Source organism: Dendrobates tinctorius, unplaced genomic scaffold (assembly GCF_039654945.1).
Source record: "Dendrobates tinctorius isolate UK_male_01 unplaced genomic scaffold, ASM3965494v1 ptg000035l, whole genome shotgun sequence".
Classification (NCBI taxonomy): Eukaryota; Metazoa; Chordata; class Amphibia; order Anura; family Dendrobatidae; genus Dendrobates; species Dendrobates tinctorius.
In genome coordinates, this window is record NW_027361703.1 from 14,899,106 (window position 1) to 14,922,470 (window position 23,365).

The window sequence follows — 23,365 nt, forward strand, 5'->3', positions numbered from 1 at the left end:
TAAACGACCTTTGAAATGGTTGACAACCATATTTGAATGGGGTCAGAATTTGTTTATTCGGATAAAGAAAAGAGTCCGGTGCTCCTATTATATTAAAAATTGAAATTATTACCTGCCATTGGTTGTTACAAAAACCCTCCCTTTCCTTTCTTTAGGGGGGATTTTTTGTGATGTATTATCTTCTATTGTTTTTTCCTGGGGGATTTATGTGGCAGTAATTGTCTCTAATAGCTTGTTTAGAAGTGTTGGTTATAGTCCATATATATATATATATATATATATATATACCCTTATTTAAGAGAATTATTATCATTGTGGAGGGTCGGTAAGGGATAGTCTACGTGAAGCGGGGGCACCAGAACAACTTAGAGTGAAACAGCTCCGCTGTTAGGTAGGGCTATCTTTAAATAGGGACAGATAGTATAAGTAATTTTACTCCCCAATGCACTATTTTCCCATTAAGTAAGTGTATTTCTGGCTACTTTTTTCACCCTTCTTTATTTATGGTGGTTCTTTTGGCGTGAGTTTTTCTTTGATTGTGATGTATTGAACTCAGCCATTTGCTGTTCCTTAATTTGTTTTTTCCATATATAGAACTCAATAGGTTGAGCAGGGACAGCCGTCGTGGAGCGGGGGCGCCATTTGCGTTCCAAGAGGGTGCCAACCTCCGCTGTCAGGCAGGGGAAAGTTGTAGGGCCCCATAGGGTCAAATAGAATGGTTATCCCTTACCTGACATTGGGATTTAATATATACATTTGACTTAAGCTGGATTTTTCTTGAAATACTGATCGGCATTTTTCTGTGCCTTTTTGGAGATTTTCTCAATTTTTAATGAATTGTTAATAAAGTATCTTTTAATAATTAGTTTTTTGTTTATGAGCTATTGGATACTAATTAAAGTAAAATTGGTTTTTCTACTGATTTTATATATTGATAGATCTGACATTTTAATACAAAAAGAAATTAAGTTTTGGTCTTTTTTAATGTTTTTGCATTTGAAGAGGGAAACGGGGGACAATTTAGACTTTTATATTTTTTATGCTTTTTTTACTTTATTGTTTAGTCTTGCCTTAGTATGACCAAATATAAGTCTGATTGATTTTACTATATACTGCAATACACAGTATTATAGTAATAAAGTATATAGTGAAATTATGGTTCTCTTTTGAAGCTCAGCGTGTGACTGAGCTTTGCAGGACTAAGAAAGCAGTTAAGGAGCATTCAGGAAGCACTCACCCCATGGCATCCCATCTGCTCCACACAATTGTGTAGCAGGAAGCCAATGGAAGTCTGTGCAAGCATGCAGGCAGCTGTAATGGCATCAGTTGCATGGTCCTGGTAGATACTGACAGCGGTATTTAAATGGTTAAAGTACAGCAATCAGAGCAAGCTCTGGTCCTTGCATTTATAAGAAGATGTTGTCTCTGTATCACAGCCAGCATCTGACTAGTAAGAAGCAGGCTCAGCTCCTGAGCCAGCTTCATACAGGCCTTTACGAATTATGATGCACTGTATAGACATAGGTCGCTAAGGGGTTAAACAGCTTTTTTGCTTGTGAAATAAACCATTAAATAAATGTTTAATACAGACGCTTAACAAATTAATGAAAACAGTTCTAAAAATGAAGCACAAAAATAAATTGAAGGAGTTGATAATAGCATATCAAACATTTTTAATGGGCAAGTGCTAACGATACAAAACAAAAAACTATAAATGCACTAAACTCTTTGAACTTAGATGGTGCTTTCTTCTGTTCAGGCAGATATGTCTAAACTTGTTCCATCTTTACCGCAAAATATTTAGTCATTAAAAAACCCCTTTAAGAAGCATAATTTTACATACAATATCACAAAAATATCACATTGTGCAACTCATAAATGAATTAACAAAAGCCAAGATTAAATAAAGTACAGCATTTAAAGGGTTTATCAAAAGCTTCTGATGCCTGGAGGACAACTGCTCAAAAAACCCACAAGTAATGGAAATAACTATAGAACTGTGGCATAGTTGGAAGGAATTACTCAGCTTGTCTATAAACTGCAAAAGCTTAGTATTATTTGGCTGTATTTATATCTGGCTACCGTTAGGGCAGAAACAAGAACCTTATCAACAAGACAAATCTCCTATTTTATTATCGAGCATGAGCTTCCAGAACATTAGAGGTTTTAATAAAGGGTATTCCCAGATTAAACAATACAAGCCAAAAATACTTAAGCGGTAGGGGTACTGCAATTGGGACTATGAGAAAACCAGGGATCCTGGCAAGCTAATGCAAAATGCCCAACCTTTACCACTCAAATCAATGGAGAAGTGACTATGGGACTCTGTTCCTGAAATCCATGAGAGCTAGAATATTTTTACTCATGTTTCACAATTGGAGTATGGACTACATACACAGACAAGTCATAGGTCTCAACAACCTCATAGGCATATAGGAAGCTGTGGAAATTTGGTGAAAAGACCAGTGGCCAGGCTGTGCATCATTGCCCATGCTCAGACTGCAAAATATAGGTGATGAGTGAAACCATCCATATAGAAAGAGATTAGCAAGCAGCAACACTTCAATTCAAAAGGCCAGAGTATGTGCTAATGGTTGCTTTGAATCAGCAAATGGAAGTGACAAGACCCGCATACCTTTAACAGGTGATGTGTGAGCCCCATCTATCAGCAATGTATGGCATCTTCCAAGCCATAAAAGCTCCATACAGGACTTACCTTTTTACAAGCTTATTTAAATATTGGTTATATTGTTTAGCAAAGGGAATCTATCACCCCATTTTTCGAATATGAGCTGCCGGAACAACATCAGGGGCTTATTTACAGCATTCTGTAATGCTGTAGATAAGCACACGATGAAACATGAAAGAAAAAGAGTTAGTTTATATTCACCCCGGTGTTCGGTCTGGTCCAATGAGTGTTGCCATCCCGTCCAGCGCCTCCCATCTTGATATGATGCCTTCCTCTTCTTTCCTTCCTGTCGCGGCTCCTTCGCAGGTGCACTGCTCTGCCCTGTTGAGGGCAGAACAGAGTCCTGCAGTGCACAGGCGCTGGAAGAGGTCTGGCGCTCGAGCACCTCAGTATTCTGCTCTGCCCCAATAGGTAAGAGCTGTGCGCCTTCACCGGAGCCACGACAGGAAGGAAAGAAGAGGACGTCACCGTTAGAAGATGGGAGGTGCCGGATCGCAACACCCATTGGACAAAGAACGGACCGGCCCCCAGTGAGATAATGTAGCTCTTTTTTCTTCTCTTTCAGGTTACATTGGGGGCTTATCTACAGCATTTCAGAATGCTGTAGATAAGCCCCTGATGTAGGACCCGGCAGCTCATATTCGAAAAAAGGGGGGAGATTCCCTTTAAGCAATCACGATTACATGCATGATTGTTGTTCAACTACACATTTTTATCGAAACAGTGATTTCTTACCATTTCTAAAATGTTGAACACCTTCCTATCAGATGATAAATTCAGATAATGGCATCTGACGAAGATCTTGTATCTCTTCCTATGATGGATGATCGATCAACACTGGGATTTTCACTGGATCCACATTTCCTGTTTATATGCATGTATTTTAATAACTTGTTGAACATACGATAAAGATGCTTCTTAAAGTTGTCTCCAGCAAACGTGTAGATGATAGGATTTAAACAGCAATGCAAAAAAGATATTGTTTGAGATATTTCCATTGCTAGTTCCAACTTCTCAACATAACTAGAATCACCAAATGCACCCAGTGTGTTTAATATTTTTAAAAGGATGACTATGTTGTAGGGAAACCAAAATACAAAGAAAACAAGGACAAGTATAAGGATCAGATTCACAGCATATTTCTTCTGCATACTCTTGCTGTTGTGCAAACTCCTGATAATCTGTGAGTAACAGAAAATTAAAATGACCAAAGGTATGATTAAACCAAATAGATTGATTTGAAAATTTGACAGGAGTGTCCAAAGTTTCTCTTGCCCTTCCGGATAGGAAACCATACAGTCAGTGAAGCCATTATTTGTCTCTTCAGTGTGAAACATGAAGTTTGTTGCAGACAACAGAAAAGAGCAAATCCACACACCTAAAGTAACAATCATTCCAAGTTTCATGGTTCTATACTTGAGAGCTAAAACCACATGGACGATTGCTAGATACCGGTCTACACTGAGGACTGTAATAAAGAATATACCACTGAAAAATCCAATGAAAAACATTGATGATAACATTTTGCACATGACTTCTCCAAACACCCACTGATTGAGGAGTTGATACACTACAAATGGTAATGAAAATACAAACATCAAGTCGGAAATGGCCAAGTTGAGAAGATAAATATCAGTCAAAGAGTTCATCTTCTTAAAACATAATAAAACCCACAATACCAAGGAGTTTCCAACAAGTCCACAAGAAAAAATAAAGCAGTATAGAGTGGGCTTGAAAACAGAGTTCACTGTGTCAAAGCCTTTGACAAAGTAGATTGAGGACCCCGAATAATCATTTTCAGCTATAGTACTTGTCAGTGAGCTTTCTGTAGAATCCATGTTATGTGCTGAAACAGAGGAATAAAAGGTAAAAATCAAGTCCCTGTCCAACACTAATAAAGATATGTTCACTAGTACGTATGTGTCAGAATGTGCATACTTACATTTCAGAGTGGCAAGCAGCTAAAAACCTCTGTTTCTGTGTAGCTGTACTAAGTGCTAAGAGACAAAATGTATATATCCTCTTCACAAAGTTCTTAGCGTGTCTATATATATAATGAAAACACTTCCTATGAAACTGAGTAAGAACTCAGGGGAGGATTTTTTTGTGTGACGTTAGTGCCTTATGTGACAAAGCTCTATTTCACAGTAATGCATATTGCACTCTATAAAGTATAGCTTTACTTTTACAGTATAATCTGAGCTGCAGTAGATCAATATTGCAGTAATAATCAATGTTCAGAGCTCAGTATTAGGTTGTGATATAAGGTTTAAGTGAAAATTACAATTTAGTTATTAAAAAGCAGTCTAACCATGGCAGGAGACCACATCTCACAGACAGCATGTGGCCTGCTACAACTGAGAATTGACATGCTTACATGGAGTTGTAATAATAAAACAGCTACATTTGTAACATAGTAACATGTAGTTATTAAGGTTGAAGGGAGACTTTAAGTCCATCTAGTTCAACCCATATCCTGTCCTAACCTGCCCTAACATGTTGATCCAGAGGAAGGCAAAAAAACACATGTGGCAAACAGTAAGCTTCACATTGGGGAAAAAAAATTCCTTCCCGACTCCACATACGGCAATCAGACTAGCTCCCTGGATCAACGCAATATTAAGGAAACTAGTGTATATACCCTCTAATATTAAACTTTTCAAGAAAGGCATCCAGTCCCTTCTTAAATTTTAGTAGGGAATCACTCATTACAACATCATATGGCAGAAAGTTCCATAGTCTCAATGCTCTTACAGTAAAGAATCCGCGTCTGTGAGTATGCTTAAACCTTCTTTCCTCCAGACGTAGAGGATGCCCCCTTGTCCCCGTCACAGGTCTAAGAGTAAAAAGATCATTAGAAAGGTCTTTGTACTGTCCCCGCATATATTTATACAATGTAATAAGATCACCCCTAAGCCTTCAATTCTCCAAACTAAATAACCCCAAGTGTAATAACCTGTCTTGGTATTGCAGACCCCCCAGTTCCCTAATAACCTTGGTCGCTCTTCTCTACACCCGCTCCAGTTCAGCTATGTCTTTCTAATACACCGGAGACCAGAACTGTACACAGTATTCTAAGTGTGGTCGCTATAGAGGTAAAATTATGTTCTCCTCATGAGCATCTATGCCTCTTTTAATGCATCCCATTATTTTATTTGCCTTTGCAGCAGCTGCCTGACACTGGCCACTAAATGTGAGTTTGTCGTCCACCCATACACCCAGGTCCTTTTCAGTGACAGTTTTGCCTAGTGTTTTACAATTAAGCACACAATTATACATCTTATTCGTTCTACCCAAGTGCATGACCTTACATTTGTCCCCATTAAAGCTCATTTGCCATTTATCAGCCCAAGCTTCTAGTTTACATAAATACTCCTGTAATATAAAATTGTCCTTCTCTGTATTGATTACCCTGCAGAGTTTAGTGCCATCTGCAAATATAGAAATTCTACTCTCTATGCGCCTTACAAGGTCATTAATAAATATGTTAAAAAGAAGCGGGCCCAAAACTGACCCCTGTGGTACCCCTGTCATGAACTCATTTTCTGCTCCACCAGTTGAGAGTTCCCCTTCCGTTCTCCCTCTGGTGGTGACAGGAGGTAGTGCGGTTGGTTTAAGTGGTAGTGATCTGCCACCTGATGAGGAAGATAATGATTGGATCTCTGGAGTATCAGACTAGATATAAGACAGCCGATGCCCTATCCGGGTGCTGGTGATTCAGTCTGCTTCTCAGGTCCTGGACTTCAGCTCTCTTCCAGTCTTCTCAAGTTAAGTTTGTTTTTTGCTAATGCTCACACTTGCGCTTGTTGGTCAATTCAGTTTTTTGTGTAATCAGCCTGCCCCTGCTGGGGCTATGCTGAAATTCCACTCCTATTAATCAGTATTTGCCAATCTGCTTTTTGTCCCTTATTAGATTGGCTGTTGTGAGTTCATTTTCCCCTTCACTACTGAGGCCCGAGGAACTCCCTCTTCTAGTGAAGAAAGGTAGTGAGCCTGATTGTCAAACACCTGGGGCTGATGATGATGACTGGCTGAGTGGAGTTAATGACTGGATATAAGGCTGCCGACGCCCTTCTGGCCTGCGGTTGATTTCTCTGTGGACTTCTAGGAAACCAGTCTGATTCCTGCTCATCTAAAGCTAAGATTTCTGCTTTGCCTTTTTGCATTAGTGTTTTGTTTTCCTTGCTTTTCTGGATTCTGCCATTCCCTGCTGGGGTGAGCTGAATCTCCTTTTGCCTGTTGCTCTGTCTTCAGAATATTCCTGAGTACTGACATAGCTTTTTTGAAGCCTAGCGTCTTCAGGGCCTTTTTTACTGTCAGTTTGCTGGCTCTTATTTTCATAGGGTTTTTCACGGATTGCAGACAGCAGCCTTCCTGTCCTTTCCTATCTAAGCTAGCGTGGGCCCCATCTTTGCTCAGTCTATCTTTCGGTCTGTGTTTTGTTCTTTCTTCTTGCTTCACTGTCATTATATGTGGGAGGCTGCCTTTTGCTTTGGGGTCTGCTCTGGGGCAGTTTAGATTTCCCTTTCTGTCTTTAGGCTATGTAGTCCTCCGGCTGTGATCGAGGGGCCTAGGGCATCGTAGGAGCCCCCAACGGCTACTGCTAGTTGTGTTGATAGGTTCAGGGGTCTGCAATCTGATAGCTGCCAACTTCTCTGGTTTTCTGGACTTAGCTAGCATTTCTGTTTTTGCCTCCTACGGTGACTCAATCATAACAATTGGCCTCTTTTTTGCTCTGTCTCAGAATATTTCAGAGTGCTGATATAGGTTTAGAAGTCTAGTGACTTCAGGGTTAATTTTGCTATCAGAAGTGTTGGACAATATTTTTGTAGTTTTTTTTGGCAGATTGCAGACAGTGTCTTTCCTTTTCTGTCCTTTTTAGTTAGCCGGGCCCCATCATTTGTTCAGCCTATTTTCCTGCCTTTGTTTGTATTTTCATCTTGTTTCACCGTCAATACATGTGGGGGGCTGTCTTTCCTTTGGGGTCTGCTCTGGGGCAGTTAGTTTTCCTCTTTTCCTGCTTTAGGCTTATGTAGTTCTCCGGTTGTGACGAGGCGTCTAGGACCAACGTAGGAACGCTCCACGACTACTGCTAGTTGTGCGGGTAAGATCAGGGATCTGCAATCTGCATAGTTACCAACTTGTCTGGTTTTCTGAGACTTAGCTTGTTGTCTTTTTTTCCTCCTCGGTTTCCCATTCATAACATACCCCACTGCTAACCGTGACCCAGTCCGAGTGTGCTCCATTAATAACCACCCTTTGTTTCCTATCCCTGAGCCAGGTCTTAACCCACCTACATATTTTCCCCTATCCCCATTGTTCTCATTTTATGTATCAACCTTTTGTGTGGCACCGTATCAAAAGCTTTTGAAAAGGACATGTACACCACGTCCACTGCATTCCCTTGGTCCAGTTTGGAACTTACCTCTTCATAAAAGCTTATCAGATTAGTCTGATAGGAACAGTCCCTTGTAAACCCATGTTGATATTGGGTCATGAGGTTATTCTTCACCAGATACTCCAGTATAGTATCTCTTAGAAAACCCTCCAGGATTTTACCCACAGTTGAGGTTAAACTTCCCTGTGTCATGGTTAGGACATGGTTAATGTCCTGTTCTGACAGGGTTAACATTGCCGGCCTCTCTTTGGATCTGGGAGGGGTATTTATGCTCACTCCATACTGGCATTCTCTGTCAGTTATACTGCTATTCTGGTGTGTCTGACCCCTGGTGTGTGTGTACTCTGCATTGTTTGTTTGCTTCCCGTGTATGACCCGGCTTGTTCCTTCACTCTGTACTCCGTCTCTCGTTTTTGGTACCATTGTCTTTTCTGGTTCTGACCTCCTGGCTTGGCTATCGTTACTCCGTTACAGTTTACCCCTATTGTACCGTCTAATACCTGTTCTGGTTTTCTGATCTATTGCTACGTCCTGACTATTCTTTCTGTCTAAGCCCTTTGGTACTGTCCTGCTATCTCGTGCTTTGACCCGGCTTGATCTGGTGTCTGTCTCTGTCTATGCTCCTTGGTAACATTGTCCTGTAGTTACCCTTCTAGGAGTTTCCCTGCAGCTCCTAGCTCTGTGGAGCTTAGGCCACTCCCCCAGCAGTCACGTGATTCAGGTCCTGGAGCATGCATTGTCACCACTGCTGCTCGCTCCGCAGGTATCTTTGTGCAGTCTTTGTACTCAGGACACGCGCCCTGGCTCAGTGAGCAAGTGCAGTGCGGTGTTCCTGACATTATAACTGACCGTTTCAGTTTTTTTTTCCTCTGAGGGAAAAAAAAAAAAAGTGTGTGTTATCCTCATGGATCCCATACAAGCCTTGGCTGATCAGGTCAAGCACCTGACCCAAATGTTCCATAAACTCAATGTGGAACAGCGCACGATGGCTCATACCCAGCAACAGTTGGTGGTTACTGTGCAGGGGGCTGTCGAGGCAGGGGCTTCTAGTTCTGGGGGTAGGGATGTGTCATTAGCGTCCCCCGAATCTCCAGTCAAATTGCCCGATCCCTTCTCAGGGGATAAAAAGGAGTTCAGGTCTTTTAGAGAAGGATGCAAGCTTTTTTTTTCTCTAAGGCCCCGCTCCTCTGGGGATGAGTTCCAGAGGGTGGGGGTCATTATTTCCCTACTTCGGGGGGGCTCCGCAAGCATGGGCTTTCTCTCTGTCTTCCTCTGCTCCTGAACGTATGTCAGTGAACTTGTTCTTTGAGGCTCTGGGGCACATTTATGACGAGCCTGATAGAGTGCGTCTGGCAGAGGATATGGTAATGAGTGTGACACAGGGGAGGCACTCTGCTGAATGGTTCTGCTCAGAGTTTAGACGTTGGACCGCCGAAGTATGCTGGAATGACGCCGCCCTGAGGGGGTTGTTTCGCAGGAGCCTTTCTGACCATCTGCAGGACGCTCTGGCATTACATCCGCCTCCTGATACCCTGGAGGACGCCATGATGCAGGCGGTCCGTATGGACCGGAGACTCCGTGCTAGAGGAATGATGCAACAAGAGTCTCCCTTGTACCCCAAATTGTGTGACACTTCACCCGTATCTGTGCCCATGAACGTTGGGTCAGTCTCGGTTAAGGAGAAAGAGAGAAGGCACCGCAGAGACAACCTACTATGTTTTTACTGTGGAGCCTCAGGACGTTGGAAAAGGAATTGTCCCTCCTGCCCTTCTTCAGAGAGACCTTCAGAGAAACGACTGAGTCTGGGCAACAATCGAGGAGGCTGTCCAGACTCCCAGGTACATTTTTTCTCGCGTATAAAAATGGTCCTCCAGGTTGAATTGGAAATTGCTGGCGGTCCTGTTATGACCACCGCCTTTGTTGACTGTGGTTCCTCCATTAATCTGATTGATGCCCAAGTTGTGACTCTTAATAAGATAGGGACAGTCAGGTTAAAAGACCCTGTTAAAATTGTGGCTGTGGATTCATCCCCTCTTACCCGGGATGGAATTTGTTTTATGTCTGAAGTTTTTTCTATGAAAGTGGGTTCCACTCATCTGGAAAATTTAAGTTGTTTCGTTATGAATAATCTGCCTGCAGGACTTGTATTGGGAATGCCCTGGTTGCAATGCCACAATCCTCTTATTGATTGGGTGAAGGGGGAGATCACCCATTGGGGATGTAATGATAATGGTCTGTGTTGTAACCCGGTTCCTTTTGTCAATCCGATAAAATCTGTATCTGTGTCATCTGTCGGTCTGGAGGGTATTCCGGAGTACCTGAGAGACCTTAAAGATGTGTTTTCCGAAAGCGAGGCCGAGGCGCTCCCACCACATAGACCATATGATTGTGTTATCGATTTAGTACCTGGAGCCAAATTACCCAAGGCTCGTTTGTTTAATTTGTCCGGGCCTGAGCGCCAAGCTATGAAAGAGTACATTAAAGAAAGCCTTCGCAAGGGGCATATTCGGCCCTCGGTCTCACCCGTGGCAGCGGGGTTTTTCTTTGTAAAGAAAAAAGATGGTGGGTTGCGACTGTGCCTCGACTTTCGAGAACTGAACAAAATTACTGTTAAGAACACGTACCCTCTCCCGTTGATTCCTGATCTATGCAATCAACTCACGGGGGCCAAATGGTTTTCTAAGCTCGATCTACGAGGGGCTTATAACCTTATAAGGATCCGGGAGGCGGACGAATGGAAAACAGCGTTCCTGACAACTGAGGGGCTGTTTGAAAACCTGGTTATGCCCTTCGGCCTCACTAATGCTCCTGCGGTTTTTCAGAACTTTATTAATGTTGTTTTTTCTGACTTGATTGGACGTTATGTAGTCATTTACCTAGATGACATCTTGATTTACTCTGAGGACAGTCAGTCACACTTGCATCATCTGCGTACGGTGCTTATGAGACTCCGGGAGAACCATTTGTATGCTAAGCTGGAGAAGTGCTCATTTTTTATGCAAGAACTGTCTTTTCTGGGTGTAATTGTATCCGGGGAGGGATTCCGCATGGATCCAGGGAAGGTTCAGGCCATTACAGATTGGGTGAAGCCTCATGACCTGAAGGGGTTGCAGCGATTTCTGGGATTCGCTAATTATTATAGGAAGTTCATTAAAGGGTTCTCGCAGGTGGTAAAACCCTTGACGGACCTCACTCTTAAAGGGGCAGATGTAAAAAGTTGGTCTGTGGCCGCAAAAAATTCCTTCCTGGCATTAAAGAAGTGTTTTACTACAGCCCCTGTGTTGGTACAACCCGATTCGTCAAGACCTTTTATCGTCGAGGTCGACGCTTCGGAGGTGGGGGTGGGGGCAGTATTGTCACAGGGCCCCTCTACCCAGACTAACCTCAAACCCTGTGCCTTTTTCTCTAAGAAGTTCTCGTCGGCCGAGAGAAACTATGATGTCGGTAACAGGGAACTGTTAGCAGTTAAATTGGCCTTTGAAGAATGGAGGCATTTTTTGGAGGGGGCCGCTCATCCCATTACGGTCATCACTGATCATAAAAACCTGGCCTATATCGAGTCTGCTAAGAGATTGACCCCCAGACAGGCTCGGTGGGCACTTTTTTTTTCTCGATTTCAATTTACCATCACGTTCCGGCCAGGGTCTAAAAATGTAAAGGCAAATGCCTTATCCCGAAGTTTTGATTCTGTGTCCCCTCCAGAACCTCCTTCCTCCATTCTTCAACCGGGAGTGGTTGTAGCCGAAATCTCCTCTGAGTTACAGAGAGAGATTCTGGAAGCACAAGCACAAGCTCCCAGGAATAAACCCCCAGGTAAATTGTTTGTACCCGAACAATTCCGTCCCACACTCCTCCAAGAATTTCATGACTCTATGTTAAGTGCACACCCTGGTATTGCAGCTACCCGGGGGGCAGTAGCTAGGGGTTTTTGGTGGCCCTCTATGGGTACTGATATAAAAAGGTTTGTGAATACTTTTGGGGTGTGCGCGCGCTCTAAAAGCTCTCAGGTCCGGACGACCGGGGAATTGGTGCCTTTGCCAATTCCGGATAAACCATGGACACACCTGTCCATGGACTTTATCACTAACCTTCCACCTTCCAAGGGTAACTCAGTGGTATGGGTAGTGGTTGATAGATTTTCTAAGCAAGCCCACTTTGTGCCATTACCTGCGTTACCATCTGCTGAAACCTTGGCTCGTTTGTTTATAGAGCACATTGTTCGACTGCATGGAGTGCCTGTGAACGTGGTGTCGGACAGGGGTGTGCAATTTGTGGCCAGGTTTTGGAGAGCGTTTTGTATGAAGTTGGGGGTCACGTTGTCATTCTCCTCTGCCTATCACCCGGAATCTAACGGACAAACGGAACACACCAACCAGTCATTGGAGCAGATTCTGAGATGCCTGGCCTCCTCCAGACAGGAAGACTGGTGTGAGGTATTGCCCATGGCAGAATTTGCATTCAACTGTCGGGTTAATCAGTCTACCGGAAAGCCTCCCTTTCTGGTCAATTATGGGTTTGTTCTGCAGTTTGGGGAATTTTCCCGTATGGATTCGGATTGCCCTGGTGCCGAGGGGATGGTACAACAATTAAAAACCCTCTGGAAGGAGGTACAGGGGAACGTCTCCAAAGCCCAGAAGAAGTTCAAACATTTTGCAGACAGGAGGAGGGGGGTGGTTCCTGCGTTGACAGTGGGGGAAAAAGTCTGGTTGCCCACTCGTAACATCGAACTTAAAATACCCTCTATGAAGTTGGGCCCCAAATTTATTGGCCCATACAAGATTGCAGAGGTGATCAACCCGGTGGCATACAGATTACAGTTGCCCACCTCCTTCAAAATCTCTAACGTCTTCCACAGGTCCCTATTAAAACCTGTGGGGACAGTTAGAGAAGATCCCTCATCCGTGGCTCCACCAGTGTTGGTAGAGGGTCAACTGGAGTACGAGGTAGGGCGCATCATTGATTCGCGGTGGGTGCGCCGGAGACTTCAGTACCTTATCCATTGGAAGGGATATTCCGTTGAGGATCGATCGTGGGTTCTGGCCAGTTCGGTGCACGCTGATCGACTGGTGCGGGCTTTTCATGCCAGGTACCCTGAGAAACCTGGGGGTCCGGTGGCCCCCCATTAAGAGGGGGGTACTGTCATGGTTAGGACATGGTTAATGTCCTGTTCTGACAGGGTTAACATTGCCGGCCTCTCTTTGGATCTGGGAGGGGTATTTATGCTCACTCCATACTGGCATTCTCTGTCAGTTATACTGCTATTCTGGTGTGTCTGACCCCTGGTGTGTGTGTACTCTGCATTGTTTGTTTGCTTCCCGTGTATGACCCGGCTTGTTCCTTCACTCTGTACTCCGTCTCTCGTTTTTGGTACCATTGTCTTTTCTGGTTCTGACCTCCTGGCTTGGCTATCGTTACTCCGTTACAGTTTACCCCTATTGTACCGTCTAATACCTGTTCTGGTTTTCTGATCTATTGCTACGTCCTGACTATTCTTTCTGTCTAAGCCCTTTGGTACTGTCCTGCTATCTCGTGCTTTGACCCGGCTTGATCTGGTGTCTGTCTCTGTCTATGCTCCTTGGTAACATTGTCCTGTAGTTACCCTTCTAGGAGTTTCCCTGCAGCTCCTAGCTCTGTAGAGCTTAGGCCACACCCCCAGCAGTCACGTGATTCAGGTCCTGGAGCATGCATTGTCACCACTGCTGCTCGCTCCGCAGGTATCTTTGTGCAGTCTTTGTACTCGGGACACGCGCCCTGGCTCAGTGAGCAAGTGCAGTGCGGTGTTCCTGGCAACTGGCCTATAATTTCCAAGTTCAATTTTGTCCCCTTTTTGAATATTGGCACCACATTTGCTATACACCAGTCTTGTGGTACAGACCCTGTTATTATGGAATCCTTAAAGATTAAAAATAATGGTCTATCTATGACTGTGCTTAATTCCTGCAGTATTTGGAGGTGTATCCCATCCAGGCCCGGGGATTTGTCAATTTTAGTGATTTTTAGACGCCGCCGTACTTCCTGCTGGGCTAAGCAGGTGACATTTAATGGAGAATTTTTATTCCTGATCATGTTATCCGTCATGGGATATTCTTGTGTAAATACTGTTGAAAAAAGTCATTTAGCATATTGACTTTTTCCTCATCCTCATCCACCAATTCACCTAGACTATTTTTAAGGGGACCAACACTATCATTTTTTAGTTTCTTACTATTTATGTAGTTAAAGAATACTTTGGGATTATTTTTACTTTCTCTGGCAATGAGTCTCTCTATCTCAATCTTTGCTGTCTTGATTTGCTTTTTACAGAATTTATTTAATCTTCTGTATTTAGTTAATGCCTCATCACTACCTACTTGCTTTAATTCTCTAAATGCTTTATTTGTATCTCTTATTACACCCCTTACAGCTCTATTTAGCCATAGTGGTTTCCTCCTATTTCTCGCATGTTTATTCCCATACGGTTTATATTGTGCATAGGTCCTATTCAGGATGCTAATAAACGTCTCCCATTTTCTTTGTGTATTTTTATGTTTCAGGATATCGTCCCAGTTAATTGCACGAAGATCATCTCTCATCCGTTGGAAATTTGCTTTCCTGAAGTTTAGTGTCCTTGTAACCCCTCTACTACACATCTTATTAAAGGATACATGAAAACTTATTAATTTGTGATCCCTATTACCCAAGTGACCCCCAACCCTTACATTTGATATGCGGTCTGGCCTGTTGGTTAATATTAGGTCTAGCAGTGCCCCCCCTCTTGTTGGGTCCTGAACCAGTTTTGAAAGGTAATTGTCTCTCATAGTTGTCAAAAACCTATTACCTTTGCTGGAACTGCAGGTTTCGGTTCCCCAATGTATTTCAGGGTAGTTGAAGTCCCCCATAATAATGACTACTCCTTGAGTCGCTGCTTCATCTATTTGCTTTATGAGGATATTCTCTGTTGCTTCCATTATTTTTGGAGACTTAGGGTACCGTTACACCTAGCGACTCACCAGCGATCCCGACCAGCGATATGACGCGGTCAGGATCGCTGGTGAATCGCTGGGTGGTCGCTAGTGAGCTGCCACTCAGGCAGATCTCACCAGCGACATCGCTGGGGACGGGGATCGCTACTTACCTGTCAGACGCGGCGATCCTGCGTCCTCCCGCCCGGCTCCACGCGTCGCTCGTCGTCACAGCAGGAAGCGCCGCAGGAAGCTGACGACGAGAAATGGTCCAGCAGCTTCTCGCGCGATCAGCGATAATCAGCGGGGGAGCCGGTCGGAGGTAAGTATCACATGCAGCGATATCGCTAGTAATATCGCTGCAACGTCACAAAATCGGTGACTTTACAGCGATATTGCTAGCGATATCGCAGTGTGTAACGGGGGCTTTATAACAAACCCCTATCAGTAATTTATTATTTTTCCCTCCTCCCCTTATCTCTACCCACAGGGACTCTACATTTTCATTAGATTCATATATATTATCACGAAGGATGGGTTTTAAGGATGATTTTACATATAAACACACGCCTCCCCCTCGTTTATTTGTATGGTCATTTCTGAACAGACTATAGCCCTGTAAATTAACCGCCCAGTCATGACTCTCATCCAGCCATGTCTCAGATATCCCCACCATGTCATAATTATGTTCCAACAACATTAACTCCAATTCCTCCATTTTGTTGGCGAGGCTTCTTGCATTAGTATACATGCACTTTATGTATCTCTCTGTACCTCTATTCTTTCTTAAATTATTAACTGTTCTAACCCCACCCCCCATGCCACCCCCACCCCCGATTTCATTATTTGTGCCCAGGTCTCTATCTGCACTGTCTTCCCCTCTTATAAAAGGAATACCCTCCCCCCCATCCCTAGTTTAGGGTTTAGAGAACGTTGTGCATCCTTAGATGACAATTCTAGTAACTTGTTCTTGCACGGTCTAGAATAAAATGAAGATGTCACTCGAGGTTGCTCATATCTTTCATCTGTTACACACTATCTTAAGCCTAATTCAGATATCCATTTGTCACGTACATTTTCTATCTGTGGTTTTCAAAAAAAGGAATATCATGTAAAATAGTTAAAAATTAAAGAAAAGAAAATAACTGTGGACACTTAAAGCATGTGCTGTGGTTACAATCAGCACAAAAGACTGGCTGGCATTAATACGTAGAGTGTGTCTGGCACTAATACGGAGACTGTGGCTGGCAATAATATGGTGAGTGTGGCTGCACTAATAAGGAGAATGTGGCTGGCACTAATTCACTAATAGGGAGACTGTGGCTGGCACTAGTAAGGAGACTGTGGCTGACATTAATAAGGAGGCTTTGGCTGGCTCTAATACGGAGACTGTGGCTGGCACTAATAAGAAGACTGTGGTGGCACTAATAAGGAGACCGTGGCTGACACTAATAAGGAGACTATGGCTGGCACTAATACGGACACTGTGGCTAGCACTAATAAGGAGACTGTGGCTGACACTAATTCACTAATAAGGAGACTGTGACTGGCACTAATAAGGAGACTAGCTGGCACTAATAAGGAGACTGTGGCCGGCACTAATAAGGAGACTGTTGCTGTTACTGGTTTGTGGTCACTGCAATTGACAGTTGCACCATAAATCATTATTGAAAAATCTTCCCCAATGTGTTTGTGATCTGGTTTCTGAGATTAGCACATTAGTAAATGCAGCAATATTATATGTACTACTTGCTTCAAAAGAAAACAAACAAGACAATGATTTCTATTCTTGGAAGCTAAGACAATCAACAGTAAATATGCTGTCAAGTAAAAACATGTTTTAGAAGTGTTATCACAGTTCTAGCAACTTTTTCTTACACAAAACAAATTTTCAAATCATTACAATGAAATAACAGTCACTTAAAAATAGGTATAAAGAAGTTATTCTCCTAACAAAAAACAAAAATGGAATGACTGTAGATACATTCTCTATAAATACCACCATGAGGTCTGACATTGTTCAATGCCGCTCACTTCAGAATTGGAGGTGAGTGGTGCCGATGAGGATATTACTAGAGATGGGTGAATGCAAACTTAAAAGTTCAGGGTTTGTGCAGGACAAATCGTGTCCGATGCTAAATGCCAAACATGAACTTCTCCCAGAAGTCTGTTGCAATGTTCGGCGTTCCGGTGGAAGTCCGCTGCAGTGAGAGAGAGAATATTTTCCATCTCAAAAGTTTAGGTCCTCATTGACCTCCAATGGGGTTCGGGCTCCAGTTCGGGTACAGTTATGGCATTTGAACTGAGCTTTGGAATAACGTTTGGGTGGGGTATCCAAACTTACACAAGACTGCTCATCCCTAGTTATGACTTCACATACCTGCAAGATGTAGGCATTATTGGCAGGTATCGTGCATGTTCCCTGTTTATTAGAATAGGACATGCACAATACCTGTTGATAATGAACAAATCTCGACAGGTATGTAAGGATTGTAATATAATCGGATGAGTACCAAGGAAATAGGACACATCAATTGTTCAATATTATACCTTTTTTGTGGTCATCAGTTTAATGCTGGGTTCATCTACAGCTGACAGCACATGTCTACCAAATTCTAGTAAATGCAGAAAACCCCAAAAAATATCCCACACCCACCCACAGTCCATACACAGCATATTCTGCATACAAGACAATCTATTTACACTGGCTGCTTTGGTAAATTTACATTTAATAAAGAACATCTTCACCAAGCTCTGCAGTCACTTTATATACAAATTCAGAATAAGTCAGTCTTTTTTTTAGCAGAGAATAGTGTATTCTACCTTCATTATGGCTTACAATCTTCCCAATATTACAATGTTTTAAAGTTAAGGTATAAAAATATTTTATCTTTACCAGTTGGCAGGAAACACTGAGCCACTGGTTAATTTGTCTGCCAAGTTAGCTTAGGAAAAAAAACCTAGTTATAAAACTAATACTGTTCCAATCATTTCGCCTTTCATTTTTATATAGTGTTGAAGTATGTCCATTTGAAAATCTAGGATGCATAATCTTTTATGGCAGCACTTCTGCTTCTTTTAATTTTTTTTTGTTTTTACTGTTATTACATATACATAAGGACTTTTATTGCAGCGTGTTTCACCTCTATTTTATTACGACTACCTGATAAGGCCAAAGCATTCATTTTTTTTAAATGCAAACTAAAGCTATAATAAAGAACAGGATTCTACATCATTCTCCCATGTAGGCCTCTGTTTCTTGTACAACATTGCGAATGAAGGTTTCAAAAAGAAAAGTGTAACTAAAGTTTAAGAGAGTTTTACATAACAAATGTTACAGAGTAAAGTAAAACTGTAATTAAAGGGAACCTAACAAGGCCCCCCATTCCCAGCAAACAGCCACCATGTGTATGAGTATATTCTTACATTATCACCCTGCTTACCAAGCCCTTTGAAAAGGAAAAGTGTTTGCAATAAATGGCTGTCACATATAATCTTCCCAGCACGTGACGTGGGGTGCACCTGCAAGGGTTAGGCCAGTTTCACACTAGCGTATGGCCGAGGTGCGGAAGGCTGCGGACTTCCTCCATGAAGCTCCGCCCCCTGCCACGCCTCCTCCGTTCAGCCCTGCCTCTGTCGGCATGGGTACCCTATCTCTAGCATTAGATACGCAGGCCGTGCCGATGAATGCGGATGCCGCCGCATGCGTCTTTTTCACGGTGTCGCGACCTGCCGCAAACACAACATGTAATATTTTCTATTCTGCATGTTAATACAATTTTAATTATATCAAATTTCTAATTTTTTTAATGTTTAATTTGTTTTGCATAGAAAAAAGCAACTTTTTTCCACCTAGATCCATAGAATTTTATTTTTTTGTAAGACAAATAGCAGTTCTTACTGGTAAAATTTGTGAATACAAACAATGTTATGATCATCTTTAAGTCCATCTTTGTGTTCCAAGGATGACTATAAAAAAACAGTAACTCTGGATTGTTGTTTTTAATTGATACTCAGTATACAGTATAGTTAACACGTTACAAATATCTTTCAGTTTGATACAATTACAGCACTGCCCAATTCATAATTTTTTTTGTATAATGAGCTATAATTTCTATTGGCACCCTCTTGGGGTGCATATGACTTTTTGATTGCTTTTTATTTTAAACATAATAAACAATCCTGGTACTGTTTGTTGATGTTTTTTTTTTGTGTGACGTTCACCATCTGGAAAAAAAACAATGAATTAAATTTATAGTACAGGATGCTACGGATTCAGCAATTGTCAAAGATTCCATTTTTATAGAGAACATTTTTGCCTCAAATAAATAATTTTTTAGTGTGTAAATTGGAACTTTGTTCACATTTTTTTGTTTTATTTATAATGGGACTTACTTTAACAAGTAATCTTTAGATGGATAATATACTATAATACATATGCAATATAGTGAACTACCTAACTTGTCAATGTTCAACTAGCAGACAGCCTCCTCCAGGATCAGAGAGGCTGCAAAGGAGTTCATTTTTTGACCTCCAGCTACCATGGAAACCCACAAGCATTCCACCACCACACCATGTAAAATTTTGCAAAATTTGGATCGGATTACGATCGCCGGCGAATATTGTATTATCATTATTTGCCCAATGTCATTGGAGTCAATGGGACTAGAGTTGAGCGAAAATGTTTGAAAACGATCGTCAAATATAAATTCGGCACGAATAGTGTACAAAAATGGAACAAATATGGCAGATTCGGATTCAGTGTTCGTTTCAGAACAAATTCGCCCAACTCTAATCATATGTAGTTGCAAGCCTGGCTGTTGGAGTTGCATCACAGCCATATGTGTCACCTGGCTCCCGCTGAAGATGGCAAGGGCATAGTATCCATGCATACATCATACTTGAGCTGTACCTACACAGTATGGTGCTGTAAATGACACTTCACCACAATCAACAAGTACACCAATTTGCCCACACTAGTTGATTATGTGAAATAAAATAATATCTATGTGGTCACTGACTATGGGCAACACTGGGTAGATTGGAACAATCTATATCAGTACAAAAAGTATTAGATAAATTAAGATGCAGAGGTCCAACAGTGCTTTAAACAAAGGAAAGTACAGAGAAAATATTCTTTTCAAGAATGTAAGAATACTTTTTTCTCCCACAATGAACAGTAAAAGTGTTTTTCCGATATGTAACCACAGCTCAAAATATAATTTTCTCCTCTCTGATACTAACACTTTAGAGGTGTAAGACAGAAAAAATATTAGGTGTGACATGCACACCTGTCCCATCTACTCCTGCTTTGCTCATGGCTGATTCAGAGTGACTATCCAGTAGCGTTGTTTCATTCCTGAGATGTGTGGCTCTTTCCAGTCCTGTAGCTATCAGTTTAATTCTGGTAGTTTGGGTTTACTCCAGCTGTCAGCACTGCATGGGGTTGCTCTCGATTTAAACCTCTCAGAATTAGTTTTCACTGTCAGTAAATGTTTGTGATCCTAGCTTACCTGCATTCTGTGTCTTTGTTCAATTCTAATTTATCCTGTTCCCTGACCTTGGCAAATTTATTGATGTTTCTCCTGCTTGACTATTTTGTACCTCCCGTACTTCCTGGATCTGACACGGCGACCTGACTACCCTTCTTGCCAGCTTGCCCTACTGAACAGCAGCTGACTCTTTGGCCCTTGCCCAGGGACCCCTGTGTATGTCCAGGTACCTGTACAGGGGTTAAAAGGTGAAGGCCAGGAGAACCCCTAGGTTCTGTAAGATAGAGTAGCTGGTACCAATGGCCTTTTTGTGGCCGCCTTTTTGGAGTGGGTAAGTGACTATAAACAGTGCACGTGTGACATTAGGGAGGTTTATTGATATTCAATAACATGGTGTGCCATTATGTCTTCTCTACATAGAAAAACCAAAAAAGGGAAAACCGAGGAGCGGTTAAACTGTGAATTAAAAATTGAGGGACAAAGAAAGAATGAAAAAAACTTGTTTGACATAAAAGCCTTTATTGAAAACATGTATGAGGGCAAGTGGTGGCACAGAGCCACACACATCAAATAAAAAATGTATAGAAAATGTGCTATAATGAACAGCACACAGAATATAAATACTGGCAAAGAATGTGAATCAGTGGAAAAAAATACCAATCAGGCTGGTTTCACATTTGCGTTTTTTTTTCGCGGTAATTTAGCGCTAAATAGCGCATGCGTTTTTTTTCCTATACTTTGCATGGGATGCGCTTATGTGCGCATACACATGCGTTTGTACGCGTTTTACCGCGCATGCGTTTTTTTGCGGTATGCGCTCAGGCGCACAAAATGCAACTTGTTGCATTTTTTGTGCGTCCGATTTGCCTCAAAAAAACGCATGCGCGCAATGCGTTTTTTTACAGCAAGACACCCAATATAAGTCTATGGGTGCGCATATGTGCGCATTGGCATGCTTATGTATGCGTTTTTTTGCACATGCGTTTTTTTTTGTTAACCATGGAATTTAGGGGTTTGGGTTAGAGTTAGGGTTAGTTAAGGGGGTTTAGGGTTAGGGTTAGGGTCAGGGTTAGGGTCAGGGTTAGGGTTAAACTGGAGCAAGTTCAGAAAAGAGCGACCAGAATGGTGAGCGGTCTGCAAACCCTGTCTTATGAGGAAAGGTTGCAGGATTTGGGAATGTTTAGTTTGCAAAAGAGAAGACTGAGAGGAGACTTAATAGCTGTCTACAAATATCTAAAGGGCTGTCACATTGTAGAAGGATCAACTTTATTCTCATTTGCACAAGGAAAGACTAGAAGCAATGGGATGAAACTGAATGGGAGGAGACACAGATTAGATATTAGAAAAAACTTTTTGACAGTTAGAGTGATCAATGAGTGGAACAGGCTGCCACGAGAAGTGGTGAGTTCTCCTTCAATGGAAGTCTTCAAACAGAGGCTGGACAGACATCTGACTGGGATGATTTAGCGAATCCTGCTTTGAGCAGGGGGTTGGACCAGATGGCCCAGGAGGTCCCTTCCAACTCTACAATTCTATGATTCTATGATTCTATGAAGTATGGTTTGGTTAAGGGTTAGGGTCAGGGTTAGGGTTAAGTATGGTTTGGTTAAGGGTTAGGGTCAGGGTTAGGGTCAGGGTTAGGGTTAAGTATGGTTTGGTTAAGGGTTAGGGTCAGGGTTAGGGTTAGGGTTAGGGTCAGGGTTAGGGTTAAGTATGGTTTGGTTAAGGGTTGGGGTCAGGGTTAGGGTTAGGGTCAGGGTTAGGGTTAAGTATGGTTTGGTTAAGGGTTAGGGTCAGGGTTAAGGTTAGGGTTAGGTTCAGGGTTAGGGTTAAGGTTAGTTAGGGTTTGGGTTAGGGTTAAGTATGGTTTGGTTAAGGGTTAGGGTCAGGGTTAGGGTTAAGTATGGTTTGGTTAAGGGTTAGGGTCAGGGTTAGGGTTAGGGTTAAGTATGGTTTGGTTAAGGGTTAGGGTCAGGGTTAGGGTTAGGGTCAGGGTTAGGGTTAAGGTTAGTTAGGGTTTGGGTTAGGGTTAAGTATGGTTTGGTTAAGGGTTAGGGTCAGGGTTAGGGTTAAGTATGGTTTGGTTAAGGGTTAGGGTTAGGGTCAGGGTTAGGGTCAGGGTTAAGGTTAGTTAGGGTTTGGGTTAGGGTTAAGTATGGTTTGGTTAAGGGTTAGGGTCAGGGTTAGGGTTAAGTATGGTTTGGTTAAGGGTTAGGGTTAGGGTCAGGGTTAGGGTTAGGGTCAGGGTTAGTAAAGTCATGGTTTGGGTTAGTGTGAGGGGCCACCTAATGTTGGAAAAAAACGCAAACGCGGTAAAAACGCACTAAAAACGCATACAAACGCATAAAAACGCTGCGTTTTTTTCATGCATGCTCATAAAAATGCTTGAAAAAAACGCAGCAGTTGTATGCTTTTGTATGCGTTTTTCAATGCGTTTTTTTGCGGGAAAAACGCGCTGCAAAAAAAAGCAAGTGTGAAACAGGCCTTAGAAAGACAATTTTAGGTTAGTAAAAGTGCAGACGTGCTATTAGCAGCGATGAAAAGGCATAAATTGTATTAATGTCTATAGTGCTTGGTATTAATATAGGTCTAATGAGCATGGCATGTATACATAGAAGTGTAAAAAAGGGGTGAAAAGAGTAAACCTCAAACAGGATGTATATTAAGTATATGCAATATATATATATATACATATACACACACACACACATACATATATATACCTGGTCAAGTTAATAAAGGTTAGGTAGTGATAAGTGAATGGCTGAGTAGAGCAATATTATTTTACCTAGCCACTACAATTTAAGTGTATCACGTATAACAATATAACAAATCATATAATTAT

The 23,365-nt window shown here is 42.2% G+C and overlaps 2 protein-coding genes across 3 annotated transcripts in view; both read right to left on the bottom strand.

Moving 5' to 3' along the window:
* The window catches only part of IMMP2L (inner mitochondrial membrane peptidase subunit 2), a 1,728,396-nt gene that overhangs the window by 1,450,500 nt on the left and 254,531 nt on the right, over positions 1–23,365 (bottom strand). Inside the window, exon 4 of one of the 2 annotated variants that reach the window (XM_073573292.1) lies at positions 18,127–19,255. The exons of the other annotated variant lie outside the window; for it this stretch is intronic. Coding sequence (XP_073429393.1) covers positions 19,249–19,255 — 7 coding nt within the window. The 3' untranslated portion in view covers positions 18,127–19,248. Of the gene's footprint in view, positions 1–18,126; positions 19,256–23,365 lie in introns of those variants that run through there. 2 annotated transcript variants of the gene reach the window in all.
* On the bottom strand, positions 1,650–5,031 carry LOC141087644 (C-C chemokine receptor type 4-like). The gene is made up of 2 exons (XM_073573287.1): positions 4,632–5,031; positions 1,650–4,535 (listed from the first exon to the last, which is right to left on the bottom strand). The coding sequence occupies exon 2, from the start codon at positions 4,525–4,527 to the stop codon at positions 3,466–3,468; it is 1,062 nt and encodes a 353-aa protein (XP_073429388.1). The 5' UTR covers positions 4,528–4,535; positions 4,632–5,031; the 3' UTR covers positions 1,650–3,465.

Bases quoted from the DNA above. Each gene is read 5' to 3' on its own strand.
- LOC141087644 (XM_073573287.1), bottom strand. From the start codon at position 4,527: ATGGATTCTACAGAAAGCTCACTGACAAGTACTATAGCTGAAAATGAT.